The following is a 15,305-nucleotide window of genomic DNA, read 5'->3' on the forward strand; positions in this document are numbered from 1 at the left end:
TTGAATACATTTTATCCTTACATTCGGTGGTCCCATGAGAAAATATACTTAGTGCACATAGTATAGTTTTGAGTTATGTATACCATTGGAATCCTCGTATCAGCTTTTATTTTTCATAATTTATTCATGCGAATCCATCAATCGGCTAGGAAGATATAGGTAAAAAAGAACTTATGTCGTTTTCTTTCACTCCAATGAGAGTACCCTTTTACCATGGTATAAAAAGACAAGGTATGATCATTAGAGCCGCCATCTTACAAAATGGGGTAATAAGGTTTTGACGTTTGGCATTTGGCAAAGTCAAAAGCAACAACGATTTCCAAGACAAATTTGTTTACAACAACAATTTCAATCTGCTGGGCTGTCAAAACCTTAAGTAGCCATAAGTTTTGACAGTTCTCGATACTGAGTTTTTTCTAATGATCATACCTTCTCTTTTTATACCATGCCCTTTTACTACTTATTTTCGCACTTTTGAAGGTCTTGTGTTCTTTGACGCCACAAAAGTGTAAAGTTACTCTGGAGTAATTTTAGTACTACGGAGTACCCAGGATTTACTCCACATTTTTAGTCAGATTTACACTGATTTGAGCGCACACTTATGAATTTGAAGTTTGACATTTTCAAATTTTGTTTGAAAAGAGAAAAATGCGAAAAGTGTTTCTTTAAAATTCACATAGTACGGCAGAGAATATCTTATATGAGATGTTAAGGAGGCTGATTTCTATGTATTTATCGCAGGTTAGAGGGTCTCCTTTCTTAAGGATCGGGCACGATGCTGAGATTCCATTCTGTGGGCATGCTTCTCTCCGACCATATTCGGCAGTTGAGCTGGTGCATACTCCTAACCAGGTCATCTCCTGGTGCTTTAAATAGTTCGGCAGCTCCAGCGGTTTTGTTTGACTTAAGCTTGGATATGACTGCCTTCACTTCTCCCAGGTCGGGGGGACGGAAATGTTGGCCTTCATCGTCGATATTGAATGGTGCAATCTGTCTTTGGGCGGGGTTGGCTTCATCATCGCCATTGTAGAGATTGCAGAAGTGATCTTTCCATATTCTCAGCATCGTTTGCGTCTCTACTACGATGTTTCCCTGTTGGTCTTTACAGACTTCAGTTCTAGGTTTATACCCCTGAGATGTTCTTTTTACCTTCTGGTAAAACTTACGAACATCATTCCTGTTATAGCATCCCTCTATTTCCACGATCGCTTCTTTCTCGTGTTGCCTCTTTTTTCTTCTGATGTTCCTCTGTTCTATTCCGCATGTAGAGCTCATTGGCAGCTCTGGTCCTTCTGTGCAGCGCCGCTTCGTATGCTTTCTGTTTAGCTGCATGTGCTTGCCAGCATTCATCATCAAACCAGGACACAGTGGGCCCATATGGCCTTAGGAGTCTCAAAAATCTGTAACTTTGTTGTCTTTTGTGATAATTGCTTCAAACTTGGAACATAATGCCTTTGATATATAACAAATCATTCAACTTACTTTTTTTTTAAATTAAAATTATTTTTAAGCTTTTAAAAATTAGTCAAAATTCAAAAAGTACGATTTTCGCTTGATTTGGGTATTTAAAAATATCTGTAACTTTTTTGTCTCCTGAAATAATTAAACCAAATTTGGAACATATAATCTTTAATGTATCAGAAATCATTGAGCGTAGCTTTTTTTAAATGCAAATTATTTTTGAGCTTTGAAAAGCTAGACAAAGTTCAAAAAGTACAATTTTGGCTCGACTATGGCGTTGCAAAAATCTGTCATTTCTTCGCGTCTGAAAATAATTAACTCAAATTAGGAATATATTACCTGAAATGTTTAATAAATTATTTGACACACTGTTTTTTTAGCTAATATTTTTATTTAAGTATTAAACGTTTATTCAAAGCTAAAAAACTACGATTTTGACTAAGCTAGAACGTCTCAAAAATCTGTAACTTTTGTATCTTAAAAGATTATTTTCTCAAATTTTGCAAAATAAGATAAAACTGGTTTCTTAATTTTATAAAGGCCTTCCCTTCGTATCTTAAAATTACTTAATTATTTGTATGAGTATAAAATAAAGAAAAAATACTTTCAATGTACTTTGTTTGTGTTACGTTACGAAAATTTATAAGAAAAATTATAAGAAAAATATTGATTATACTCATTTTAAATAAAATTTCGTTTGTAAGGCAAAGTGAAATAGTAGAAAAATTACGCTTTTGAGAAAAGAGCAAAAAAAAAGAAATCACAAAAAAAAAAATGGTTGTCAATTTTCACGAAAATCCTTCTTAATTAAATACTTTAAACGGCTCTTTTGAAAATCTTCGAGTAAAATCAAAATCAGTAAATAAAATCTCGATCAAACTTTTTCCATAGTTGAAATTTTTTTCAACAATTACAATATTAAATTCTAACATTTTTCTGCTACCTTAGACTTTTTCTAATAGTACAATGACTAAATTGTTCAAAATACAAATATCTTCAATTTCGGGTGCATATATGTACTAAGTCTAAGAGCCCATAGCAAACTTTGGGAGTTGAGGTATAGCGTATAACCAAGATGTGAGAATGCAGTTTTATAGCCTTATGCGTTCTAATAACGAATTCAAAAGTCTGGCAGCTTTAAATCGCGGCTTTATATGGTTTCCGAGAGGTTAAATATCGCGAGTTTTCCAATTAATGTGAGTAGGCTAAAATAACACAAACTCACATTCTGAATATAAGGACTGATGCTCTGTCATTTCCCCAAGGCCTGAAGACATCAATCTTGACAGTGCGATCAATAGAACTCAAGATATGTATTGAAACAGGTCAGGATGCACCAAAATACGTTTTTTTGTACTATGTCTTTCGACAGATATATCGTTCTCTATCAAAGAAAAGCAGATAAAAGCAGCCAATTCTTTTTGTATCTTTTAGTACATAAACCAAAGAACAAATTTGTGAAAAAAAGTAGACAGCGGAAACATTTAAAACTCAATTCGAAATTAAAAAACTGCAAATAAAAGCTTATTGTGTGAAAAAAATAATATTAATTAAAAATATATTTTTAAAAATTTTTATTTTCAGCAATATAAATAGCAGTTAAAATAAGCTTTCCAACGACATACAACACTTATATAATTGATTCAAAAATAGTTTTGAAAACGTATAGTGAAGATTTGGTTTATTTTGTTACTCAAACAAAGTATTTTCAAGTGGAGACTTCAGATACAATTTTGTAATAGAGGAACTCATTTTAAAAATCAATTTTTAATGAAAACATATAGATTGACTTTCCCTTGATTCATTTCCGTAAAGAAATTACCAAAAATTAAAATTTCATAAAAACCATTTTTGAGACGCAAATGGTCCTTTGGGCCCATTGTGCAGGGGTTTCGTTGTGGTGTCCTTGTGAAACCCAGCACATCAGAGGCGGCATCTCTAATGGCTTCTTGGCAGTGCTGCCACTGGTTATCTATACTTGCTGCTGGCGGCGTAGGACTTCTTAAGAGGTTATTCGAGACGCGATCGGAATAGGATCTGGTAATCTCTTGCGATTGTAGTCGTCCGACGTTAAACTTCCTCACAGTATTTCCTTGTGTTGGCGACGATCTGGAAATCCGCATCCTTACATTGGCTACAACCAGGTTGTGGTCAGAGTCAATGTTGGCTCCTCGGAACGTTCGGACATTCATAATACTGGAGGAATGTCTAGCGTCGATCGCAATATGGTCAATCTGGTTGACGGTTGATTGATCTGGATACTTCCATGTCCCTTTATGAATCTTGAGATGCGGGAAACGCGTACTTGCTATGACAATATTTTGCCCCGAAGCAAAGTCGACTAGCCTGAATCCGTTATTGGATGTGTTGTAGTGCAGGCTATGCTTTCCGACTGTGCTTCCAAAGACATCTTTTCTTCCTAGCTTTGCATTAAAATCACCCAGGGCAATTTTAATGTCGTAGCTTGGGATTTTCCCGAAGGTTTCTTCGAGGAGCTCGTAGAAATAATCTTTGGTGGTATCGTCTTTCTCTTCCGTGGGGGCGTGTGCACATATCAGGCTTATGTTGGTGAATTTAGCCTTAATGCGGATCGTAATGAGGTGCTCGTTGACACAGTTAAAACTCAGGACGTTCTGCCTGAGTCTGCCTCCGATGACAAATCCACATCCAAATGTGCCTTGTTGGCGGGTGCAGTCGCCGTAGTAGATATCGTAGATATCGAGGTCTTCAATTTTCTCTTGCCCGGCCCGGCCCTTCCCATCGCATTTCTTGGATGGCAGTTATATCTGCCTTGTAGCAGTTGAGGGCCTCCGCTTATTGTTCGGCTGCACGAGGTCTGTTAAGGGACCTAACATTCCACGTGCAGATTCGAAATTCGTTGTCCTTATTTCGTTTGCTAGGGTCGTCATCAGTAAATCCATCCGTTTCCGAGGCTTGTCCTCATTCAATAACTAAATCCTACTTCTGGTCGGGCAGTTACCCCGACGGCAGAAGTCCCCAACCTGGAGGGCCAGGCCCTTTGATGACTCCAAGGACGAGAGGTTGGCTAAGCCGCTCCTTATAGACCTGTGTTCTGAATATGTCTGAGTAGCTCGTATAAGGTGTTCACCAAGTAGTTCGGCCTTACTGGAACTGGTGACGCTACCGTTGATTCTAAAATAGAATTCTTCCGCTACCGTCATTTGTTGAAAGTGCCTTGGTGGGAATTAATCAAACTCGTGTTCACAATTTCAAGCCGTCATAGAACGGTCAACAATCGATGAACGGGAAAAACGGTAAACACATATCACACGGTGCGAACAATTCCAATCAAGGTTCCGCTATTTCTAAATCATATCCAAGTTGTAATATTTACATGCACGCAATAAATGCCGGTTTTTTCAAATCAAAGTGTAATTTATGTGGAAGAAAAGGGCACATCGAAAGTGTTTGTTTTTCTAAATTAAATCAAGGTATACAAAAGTATACAAAAATATTAGTAATAAATTTAAAAGACAAAATGTAAATTTAATCGTCGTGAATAAATTAGATTTATCGGACAATAATAATAGTAACTCGTGTGTGATTCGCGAAGGAAACAAAATGATGATAAATCTACAGTGGGTTGCCAAATTAATAGGGACAAGCTAATTTTTTTTTGGTTTACTTTGCTCAATTTTTTTCGTTTTTACCAAAGTACCTGCAATTTTTTTTGTCTTATTTGGTTATACTAATCAAGTAGATATAAATTAACATAAAAAAAGTAAATAAATCATAATTTTGGTAAAAAAAATAGGGGAAATAGGGCAGAAGCACAAAAAGACGATTCCTATGGAATTCATGCCCGGAAAATTCCCAGTACGGTTCAATACTTATTTTTTCTAATCGAGGAATAATATGATGTTTTGTACTTTTTGACAATACCCCATCTTGCATAAATAAAGAAGCTTCGAGCCTCGAGTCCATTCCGAATCCGTAGAACAAAAACATCCGTAAGCTCCTTTTGTGTTGGTCTTGTGCTATGGTGTTTTCAACAATTTGGAAAGAACCCAATCTTTTTCCTGAAATAGCAGATTAGCCGATAATGATGAGGGGATGTTTTATTATTAAAAAAAACGAATTCGGTTCACCTAGTCTTCAAGAAAAAAAAAGCACTACTGCAACTCAAAGAACGCTCTGTTTTCTCGTTGATGCCCAGACGAGCAGAGCTTCTTTATTTATGCAAGATGGGTTCTTTTCCATAAATAAAGACTGTCACGTTATTCCTCGATAAAAAAAATTATGTATTGAACCGGTGACCGCTTCGCCTGGAGCTCAATTTTTAGAAGAAGAACCGACTTGTTCTTCAGCGAAACAGTGTTCTTCTAACAAAACTTCATTAATTGATAGAAGCATTTATCAAGCGATTTCATCTAAAGCAATAATTGATAATTCAGATTCTATAATGAGTATTAAATTACTATTTCCAGATATGAAAACATCGAAAGCCGTACCTGATATACTAGCAAATTCAAATTCTCAACATATACCGGACATTCCTGAACAACCAAGCGGTTCGAAGAGGGCAATAAAACCAAGAGTCAAATTAAAGGATTATGATTTAAGTATTGACTAAAAATGTATGTTTAATCAATTTATTATAAAAGGGGCGTGTCATGTCATGTCATATGTCATGTCGTGTATAAACATAATCTAAACTAACAATCGAACAGAAGCAAAAGATCTCATGTAAAACCTCGAATCAAAACTGACATTCATTCTGACTACACGTGTTAAACTAACAAGAACTAAGAGCTTAAACTTTCAATGTTATAATATTCGTATTATTTTATATTTCAATAAATGTTAACTTAAATAAGTATTTAAGAGTTTTTAATTTATGTACTCAAGTACATAACAATAATTTGCGGTTAATTAGTCGTTAATTAGTTGTGATAATTTCGACTTTGCAGCTCCATAATTTCATAAGGAAATGTGTTGTTTCGCTAACTTGATATCAACTTAGCGAAACACCATCTCTAAAAAAGGTTTTTTTTGAAAAACTGAGTATGAGGGAATTTGCCGCTAATTTGTCGTTAATTAGTTGTACCAATTTAAATTTTGTCACTTACTGTTTTCATTAAATTTTTGAAATTTTGCAAATTTGACATGAATTTATCAATTCGCTTAAAAAGTGACTTTGACTTAACGTACCAAAGCGTGACTTATACCAAAATTTGTCGTTCGAGACCCTCGAATTAGTTGAGCCATTTTCAATTTTGTCGCTAACTGTTTTCCTTCAAATTTTTGACATTTTCTAAATTTGACAAGAATTTACCAATTTTCGCTTAAAAAGTGGCTTAAACCTAACGCATCAAAGCGTGGCTTATACCAAAATTTGCCGTTCGGGACCCTCGAATTAGTTGTGGCATTTTCAATTTTGTCGCTAACTGTTTTCATTCCAATTGAGTGTTGTTCCGCTAACTTGACACGAATTTACCAAGTTTCGCTTAAAAGGTGGCTTAGACTTAACGCATCAAAGCGTGGCTTACACCTGAATTTGCCGTTCGGGACCCTCGATTTAGTTGTTCCATTTTCAATTTTGTCGCTCACTGTTTTCATTAAAAAGTGTGATGTTTCACTAACTTGACGTTTCAACTTAGCGAGGCACCCTCCAAAATGTGGCTTAAACTTAACGCATCAAAGCGTGGCTTATACCTGAATTTGCCGTTTGGGACCCTCGAATTAGTTGTGCCATTTTCAATTTTGTCGCTAACTGTTTTCCTTCAAATTTTCGACATTTTCCAAATTTGACAAGAATTTACCAATTTTCGCTTAAAAAGTGGCTTAAACCTAACGCATCAAAGCGTGGCTTATAACAAAATTTGCCGTTCGAGACCCTCGAATTAGTTGTGGCATTTTCAATTTTGTCGCTCACTGTTTTTAATCAAATTGAGTGTTGTTCCGCTAACTTGACACGAATTTACCAAGTTTCGCTTAAAAGGTGGCTTAGACTTAACGCATCAAAGCGTGGCTTACACCTGAATTTGCCGTTCGGGACCCTCGATTTAATTGTGCCAATTTAAATTTTGTCGCTCACTGTTTTCATTAAAAAGTGTGATGTTTCACTAACTTGACGTTTCAACTTAGCGAGGCACCCTATAAAATGTGGCTTAAACTTAACGCATCAAAGCGTGGCTTATACCTGAATTTGCCGTTCGGGACCCTCGAATTAGTTGTGGCATTTTCAATTTTGTCGCTCACTGTTTTCCTTCAAATTTTCGACATTTTCCAAATTTGACAAGAATTTACCAATTTTCGCTCAAAAAGTGGCTTAAACCTAACGCATCAAAGCGTGGCTTATACCAAAATTTGCCGTTCGAGACCCTCAAATTAGTTGTGGCATTTTCAATTTTGTCGCTCACTGTTTTCCTTCAAATTTTCGAAATTTTCCAAATTTGACAAGAATTTACCAATTTTCGCTTAAAAAGTGGCTAAAACCTAACGCATCAAAGCGTGGCTTATACCAAAATTTGCCGTTCGAGACCCTCAAATTAGTTGTGGTATTTTCAACTTTGTCGCTCACTGTTTTCCTTCAAATTTTCGACATTTTTCAAATTTGACAAGAATTTACCAATTTTCGCTTAAAAAGTGGCTAAAACCTAACGCATCAAAGCGTGGCTTATACCAAAATTTGCCGTTCGAGACCTTCGAATTAGTTGTGCCATTTTCAATTTTGTCGCTCACTGTTTTCCTTCAAATTTTCGACATTTTCCAAATTTGACAAGAATTTACCAATTTTCGCTTAAAAAGTGGCTAAAACCTAACGCATCAAAGCGTGGCTTACACCTGAATTTGCCGTTCGGGACCCTCGATTTAATTGTGCCAATTTAAATTTTGTCGCTCACTGTTTTCATTAAAAAGTGTGATGTTTCGCTAACTTGACGTTTCAACTTAGCGAGGCACCCTCCAAAAAGTGGCTTAAACTTAACGCATCAAAGCGTGGCTTACACCTGAATTTGCCGTTCGGGACCCTCGATTTAATTGTGCCAATTTCAATTTTGTCGCTCACTGTTTTCATTAAAAAGTGTGATGTTTCGCTAACTTGACGTGTCAACTTAGCGAGGCACCCTCCAAAAAGTGGCTTAAACTTAATGCATCAAAGCGTGGCTTATACCTGAATTTGCCGTTCGGGACCCTCGAATTAGTTGTGCCATTTTCAATTTTGTCGCTTACTGTTTTCCTTAAAATTTTCGACATTTTCCAAATTTGACAAGAATTTACCAATTTTCGCTTAAAAAGTGGCTTGAACCTAACGCATCAAAGCGTGGCTTATACCAAAATTTGCCGTTCGAGACCCTCGAATTAGTTGTGGCATTTTTAATTTTGTCGCTCACTGTTTTAATTCAAATTTTCGACATTTTCCAAATTTGACAAGAATTTACCAATTTTCGCTCAAAAAGTGGCTTAAACTTAACGCATCAAAGCGTGACTTATACCTGAATTTGCCGTTCGGGACCCTCGAATTAGTTGTGCCATTTCCAATTTTGTCGCTAACTGTTTTCCTTCAAATTTTCGACATTTTCCAAATTTAACAAGAATTTACCAATTTTCGATCAAAAAGTGGCTTAAACCTAACGCATCAAATGGCAAATGGCACAACTAATTCGAGGGTCTCGAACGGCAAATTTTGGTATAAGCCACGCTTTGATGCGTTAAGTTAAAGCCACTTTTTGGAGGGTGCCTCGCTAAGTTGACACGTCAAGTTAGCGAAACATCACACTTTTTAATGAAAACAGTGAGCGACAAAATTGAAATTGGCACAATTAAATCAAGGGTCCCGAACGGCAAATTCAGGTGTAAGCCACGCTGTGATGCGTTAGGTTTAAGCCACTTTTTAAGCGAAAATTGGTAAATTCTTGTCAAATTTGGAAAATTTCGAAAATTTGAAGGAAAACAGTTAGCGACAAAATTGAAAATGGCACAACTAATTCGAGGGTCTCGAACGGCAAATTTTGGTATAAGCCACGCTTTGATGCGTTAGGTTTAAGCCACTTTTTAAGCGAAAATTGGTAAATTCTTGTCAAATTTGGAAAATGTCGAAAATTTGAAGGAAAACAGTTAGCGACAAAATTGAAAATACCACAACTAATTCGAGGGTCCCGAATGGCAAATTCAGGTATAAGCCACGCTTTGATGCGTTAAGTTTAAGCCACTTTTTGGAGGGTGCCTCGCTAAGTTGACACGTCAAGTTAGCGAAACATCACACTTTTTAATGAAAACAGTGAGCGACAAAATTGAAATTGGCACAATTAAATCAAGGGTCCCGAACGGCAAATTCAGGTGTAAGCCACGCTTTGATGCGTTAGGTTTAAGCCACTTTTTAAGCGAAAATTCGTAAATTCTTGTCAAATTTGGAAAATGTCGAAAATTTGAAGGAAAACAGTTAGCGACAAAATTGAAAATGCCACAACTAATTCGAGGATCTCGAACGGCAAATTTTGGAATAAGCCACGCTTTGATGCGTTAGGTTTAAGCCACTTTTTAAGCGAAAATTGGTAAATTCTTGTCAAATATGGAAAATGTCGAAAATTTGAAGGAAAACAGTTAGCGACAAAATTGAAAATGGCACAACTAATTCGAGGGTCCCGAACGGCAAATTCAGGTATAAACCACGCTTTGATGCATTAAGTTTAAGCCACTTTTTGGAGGGTGCCTCGCTAAGTTGACACGTCAAGTTAGCGAAACATCACACTTTTTAATGAAAACAGTGAGCGACAAAATTGAAATTGGCACAATTAAATCAAGGGCCCCGAACGGCAAATTCAGGTGTAAGGCACGCTTTGATGCGTTAGGTTTAAGCCACTTTTTAAGCGAAAATTCGTAAATTCTTGTCAAATTTGGAAAATGTCAAAAATTTGAATGAAAACAGTGAGTGACAAAATTTAAATTGGTACAACTAATTAACGACAAATTAGCGGCAAATTCCCTCATACTCAGTTTTTCAAAAAAACCTTTTTTAGAGATGATGTTTCGCTAAGTTGATATCAAGTTAGCGAAACAACACATTTCCTTATGAAATTATGGAGCTGCAAAGTCGAAATTATCACAACTAATTAACGACTAATTAATAGCAAATTATGACATACTCAAATGTTCAAAAAGACCTCTATTAAGAGTTGTTGTTTCGCTAAGTTGATATCAAGTTAGCGAAACATCAAAAATATATATGAAAACAATGAACGACAAAATCAAAATTACCACAACTAATTAACAACTAAATAACGGCAAATTATGCACCTAGTCCCGTTTGGATTGGTGAATGTTGTTTCGCTAAGTTGACACTCATAAAGACTTGCTGTATGAAATGTATGAAAAATTCACACAAAATGTATTAAAATGATGTATGATAAATTTCTATGAAACAGTAGGTGTGTTTTTTATTACCACCGGTCTTAACTGGATAAAAAAACGCCTCGGGGCTTACCGAGAAAAATTGGCAGCACTGCATATTAAATGTTCCGAAATCAGCTGACACAAAAAAATATAGAGTTTTCATATTTTTCGCTTTTGGGCTTTCTTGTGTGTTAAAAAAAAAAGGTTTAACTAACTATTAAATAAATATTAAAAAATAATAATTTTCATTACAAACATCAGTTTTGATGTTTTCAAACAAATTCTAAACAATTTACGAACAAGTTAATTTGGTAGCACAGATTTAAATCTGTTAAAAAAATTAAGCCCAGAGAATTCTCCGGGCTAAACTTAGAGGATATAATAGGTGTGTTTTTTATTACTATCGGTCTTAACTGGTTAAAAAAAAACGCCTCGGGGCTAAGCGAGAAAAATTGGCAGCACTGCATATTAAATGTTCCGAAATCAGCTGACACAAAAAATATAAAGTTGTCATATTTTTTGCTTTTGGGGTTTCATGTGTGTTTTTGAAGAAAAAAAAGTTTAAATAACTATTAAATAAATATTTAAAATAATAATTGTCATTCCAAACATCAATTTTGATGTTTTTTAACAAATTCTAAACAATTTACGAACAAGTTAATTTGGTAGCACAGATTTAAATCTGTTGAAAAAGTTAAGCCCAGAGAATTCTCCGGGCTAAACAACTAAGCCCAAGGGCATAAACAAAAAATACCAAGACTGGAAACTTTCGTACGTCTTTCCCCCCGAAACCCTTTTGTGTACCGTGTTGTCTGTGAATATATGTGAAAGCCACCACGTTGGTAAATGACGTTAACACGCACACATTTATAGATTCACGACATTCAACACACATCGAACACGAACACAACGATAAGTTCACGACATTCACCACACCTCGCAGCTTGTAGGCAAACGTCAGTTGACCGCCGAGTTTCCAGTCTTGGTATTTTTTGTTTATGCCCAAGGGGCTAAAGTGTTGTTGCATTTAACATGTAAATTGCTTAGTAGAGTGGAGCGTTTTTGGACTTTTCTTTCAGATCACTGCGTGCAACTCATGGTTTATGCCTTGTGCTCTTCTGAACATATTCTGATACTTTTTTTTTATTCGACAATGGAAAAATAAAAATCGGGAACCCTCTGAAGATTGCTCGTATTTCACGAAAATCCATATTTTATGCGGCGTTAGAACCTATCTGAATTGACTTAATCTTTTTCATTTCACTACCAACTGCTCATAACTTATGCTGAGTGGTCTCTAGAACCAGATCTGATCCCCTATTTTGAGTCGTTAATGGAAAAAACGAAATCGGGAAGGCTCCGAAAAATGCACATTTTCGCAAAAATTAAGATTTTTTAAATTGTATAAAATCCCACCCAGAACAAATTTCTTTTCCAACTTGTTTGTATTTGCTATATTTGTTAGAACCTATTTGAACCTTATAAGCTATGGAGCACTCAAACTGAGAACTTTTCTGTAATAATGACGTCGTTTATGGGGGATTTAAGAAAATGCTACTTTGACATCCCTTGACCCATTTCAATAGAATTTTAAATTCAAATACTACACTTTAAAACTTCGTTAATAATTTAGTTTTTATATAAAACACTAACCTTTGCAACTGCATTTAATTTATGTCGATATTTTATTTCAATCCTTAGATATTTGACATTTAGGTGTTTCCATAATTCTTGACCATGCTTAATTTTTTTTTAACTTTACCTGCAGACGGTTTTCTTAAATACCATACAATCTTTTGTTTTCCACAAACTTTTGTTTTTAATATTGTTAAATTCATAAGAGTAAATCGTTAAACGGTATAATTATTACGCCATTTTGACTTCAAAATAAAAATTTAGCATGGGCAAGAATTTAGTATGGGCAAGAATTATGGAAACACCAAAATGTCAAATATCTAAGGATTGAAATAAGATATCGACATAAATTAAATGCAGTTACAAAGGTTAGTGTTTTATATAAAAACTAAATTATTAACGAAGTTTTAAAGTGTAGTATTTGAATTTAAAATTCTATTGAAATGGGTCAAGGGATGTCAAAGTAGCATTTTCTTAAATCCCCCATAAACGACGTCATTATTACAGAAAAGTTCTCAGTTTGAGTGCTCCATAGCTTATAAGGTTCAAATAGGTTCTAACAAATATAGCAAATACAAACAAGTTGGAAAAGAAATTTGTTCTGGGTGGGATTTTATACAATTTAAAAAATCTTAATTTTTGCGAAAATGTGCATTTTTCGGAGCCTTCCCGATTTCGTTTTTTCCATTAACGACTCAAAATAGGGGATCAGATCTGGTTCTAGAGACCACTCAGCATAAGTTATGAGCAGTTGGTAGTGAAATGAAAAAGATTAAGTCAATTCAGATAGGTTCTAACGCCGCATAAAATATGGATTTTCGTGAAATACGAGCAATCTTCAGAGGGTTCCCGATTTTTATTTTTCCATTGTCGAATAAAAAAAAAGTATCAGAATATGTTCAGAAGAGCACAAGGCATAAACCATGAGTTGCACGCAGTGATCTGAAAGAAAAGTCCAAAAACGCTCCACTCTATTGCTTAGCCCCGACTGCGTTTTTTTTTTGTCCAGGTAAGACCGGTGGTAATAAAAAACACACCTAATATATGGAGTGCTTGTTCCTATACCTAATACATTGTAACGCCATATGCCATGGATAGGATTCGCTGTCTTCGTTTTTCAGTGAGAGTCCGGTTCCGCAGTTGTAAATAATCACGCTTGTTGATGACAGCCATCAAATGAAAATAAAATGTTATATTTTCTAAGGGGCTAAACAACTAAGCCCAATCCCTTCAACCCTTCAAGCAAGAAAACGGAGTTCAGAAAAGACACTCCAACCTCCGACCGAGAAAAACGGGGTTGCACTCACACACTTGCAACTTTTTGTGTATGAACACAAAGTCATTTTGTTATTCCATTTGTGTCGTGTCTTGTTTAGTTAATTGTTTTTAAAATATATTAAATAATAATACAAAAATACCTATGTAAAATTTACTATGAAAAATGAAATATGAAAAATGTTGTGTTTGCAAATCGCGATTTTCAATGTGCAACCGGGAAGTGGAAGTTCGAAAAATGAAAAAAAAAAATATTTTGGCGTGAGACGACATCATTAGCGAAATGAAAGAATTCTGCACAACACCAACAACCAGCAGCAACAACAAATGAATTAAAAGACTTATTGTATTTTAAGTTTTATATTAGCCGTTTTTTATTATCACTTGATCCATATAGATCATTACTTAAAATGTATTACAACAACTACATGAGATCTTGCTTTTCATCAGGATCACGAATCGTGATCTTGCTTTTCATCAGGATCACGAATCGAAATCTTGCAAGATCTCATGTAGTTGTTGTAATACATTTTAATTAATGATCTATATGGATCAAGTGATAATAAAAAACGGCTATTGTATTTATTCTGATTAAAATAAAAGTTTGTTTGTCAAAATAAAAAAAAATCAACGAAAAAAAAATATATATTGTTCTTTTTTTGGTCGCAAATGCGTCATTTCCTTTTTTTGTTCCTTTTTCTGGTAGGTTTTCGCAGCTCCGACTCGGGTACGACTTCGGCTCCATTTTCTTGGAGTGGAGATTTTCACCACACCAATACACACACTTGCAACTTTTTGTGTATGAACACAAAGTCGAAGGAGAAATCGTGGTGAAAAATCTAATACATATAAAAACGGCTCCGCGGTGATTATAATTGCCATACTAATTTGAGCCGCCTTCGGACCCGTTTCTGAGCCGAAGTCGGACTCAGCTTCGCCTAAGGCGGAGCGGATTCGGACCGAGGTCGGACTTGTTTGCTTGAAGGGATGGCCATAAACAAAAAATACCGAGACTGGAAACTCGGCGGTCAACTGACGTTTGCCTACAAGCTGCGAGGTGTGGTGAATGTCGTGAACCTATCGTTGTGTTCGTGTTCGATGTGTGGTGAATGTCGTGAATCTATAAATGTGTGCGTGTTAACGTCATTTACCAACGTGGTGGCCATAAACAAAAAATACCAAGACTGGAAACTCGGCGGTCAACTGACGTTTGCCTACAAGCTGCGAGGTGTGGTGAATGTCGTGAACCTATCGTTGTGTTCGTGTCAAATGTGTGGTGAATGTCGTGAATCTATAAATGTGTGCGTGTTAACGTCATTTACCAACGTGGTGGCTTTCACATATATTCACAGACAGCAATGTACACAAAAGGGTTTTGGGGGGAAAGACGTACGAAATTTTCCAGTCTTGGTATTTTTTGTTTATGGTGGTGGCTTTCACATATATTCACAGACAGCACTGTACACAAAAGGGTTTTGGGGGGAAAGACGTACGAAAGTTTCCAGTCTTGTGGCCGTAAATAAAAGTTGAAATTTTCGAACAAAATCTAACGAAAACAACAACAACGATTCACCAGCCCA

General features: G+C 35.7%; 1 protein-coding gene across 1 annotated transcript; it reads right to left on the bottom strand.

Moving 5' to 3' along the window:
* Positions 1–759: 759 nt before the first annotated feature.
* LOC129907077 (uncharacterized) lies at positions 760–1,377 on the bottom strand. The gene has a single exon (XM_055983123.1). The coding sequence runs from the start codon at positions 1,375–1,377 to the stop codon at positions 760–762; it is 618 nt and encodes a 205-aa protein (XP_055839098.1).
* Between the last annotated feature and the right edge of the window lie 13,928 nt (positions 1,378–15,305).

The sequence above is a fragment of the Episyrphus balteatus genome, chromosome 1, assembly GCF_945859705.1.
Source record: "Episyrphus balteatus chromosome 1, idEpiBalt1.1, whole genome shotgun sequence".
NCBI lineage: Eukaryota > Metazoa > Arthropoda > Insecta > Diptera > Syrphidae > Episyrphus > Episyrphus balteatus.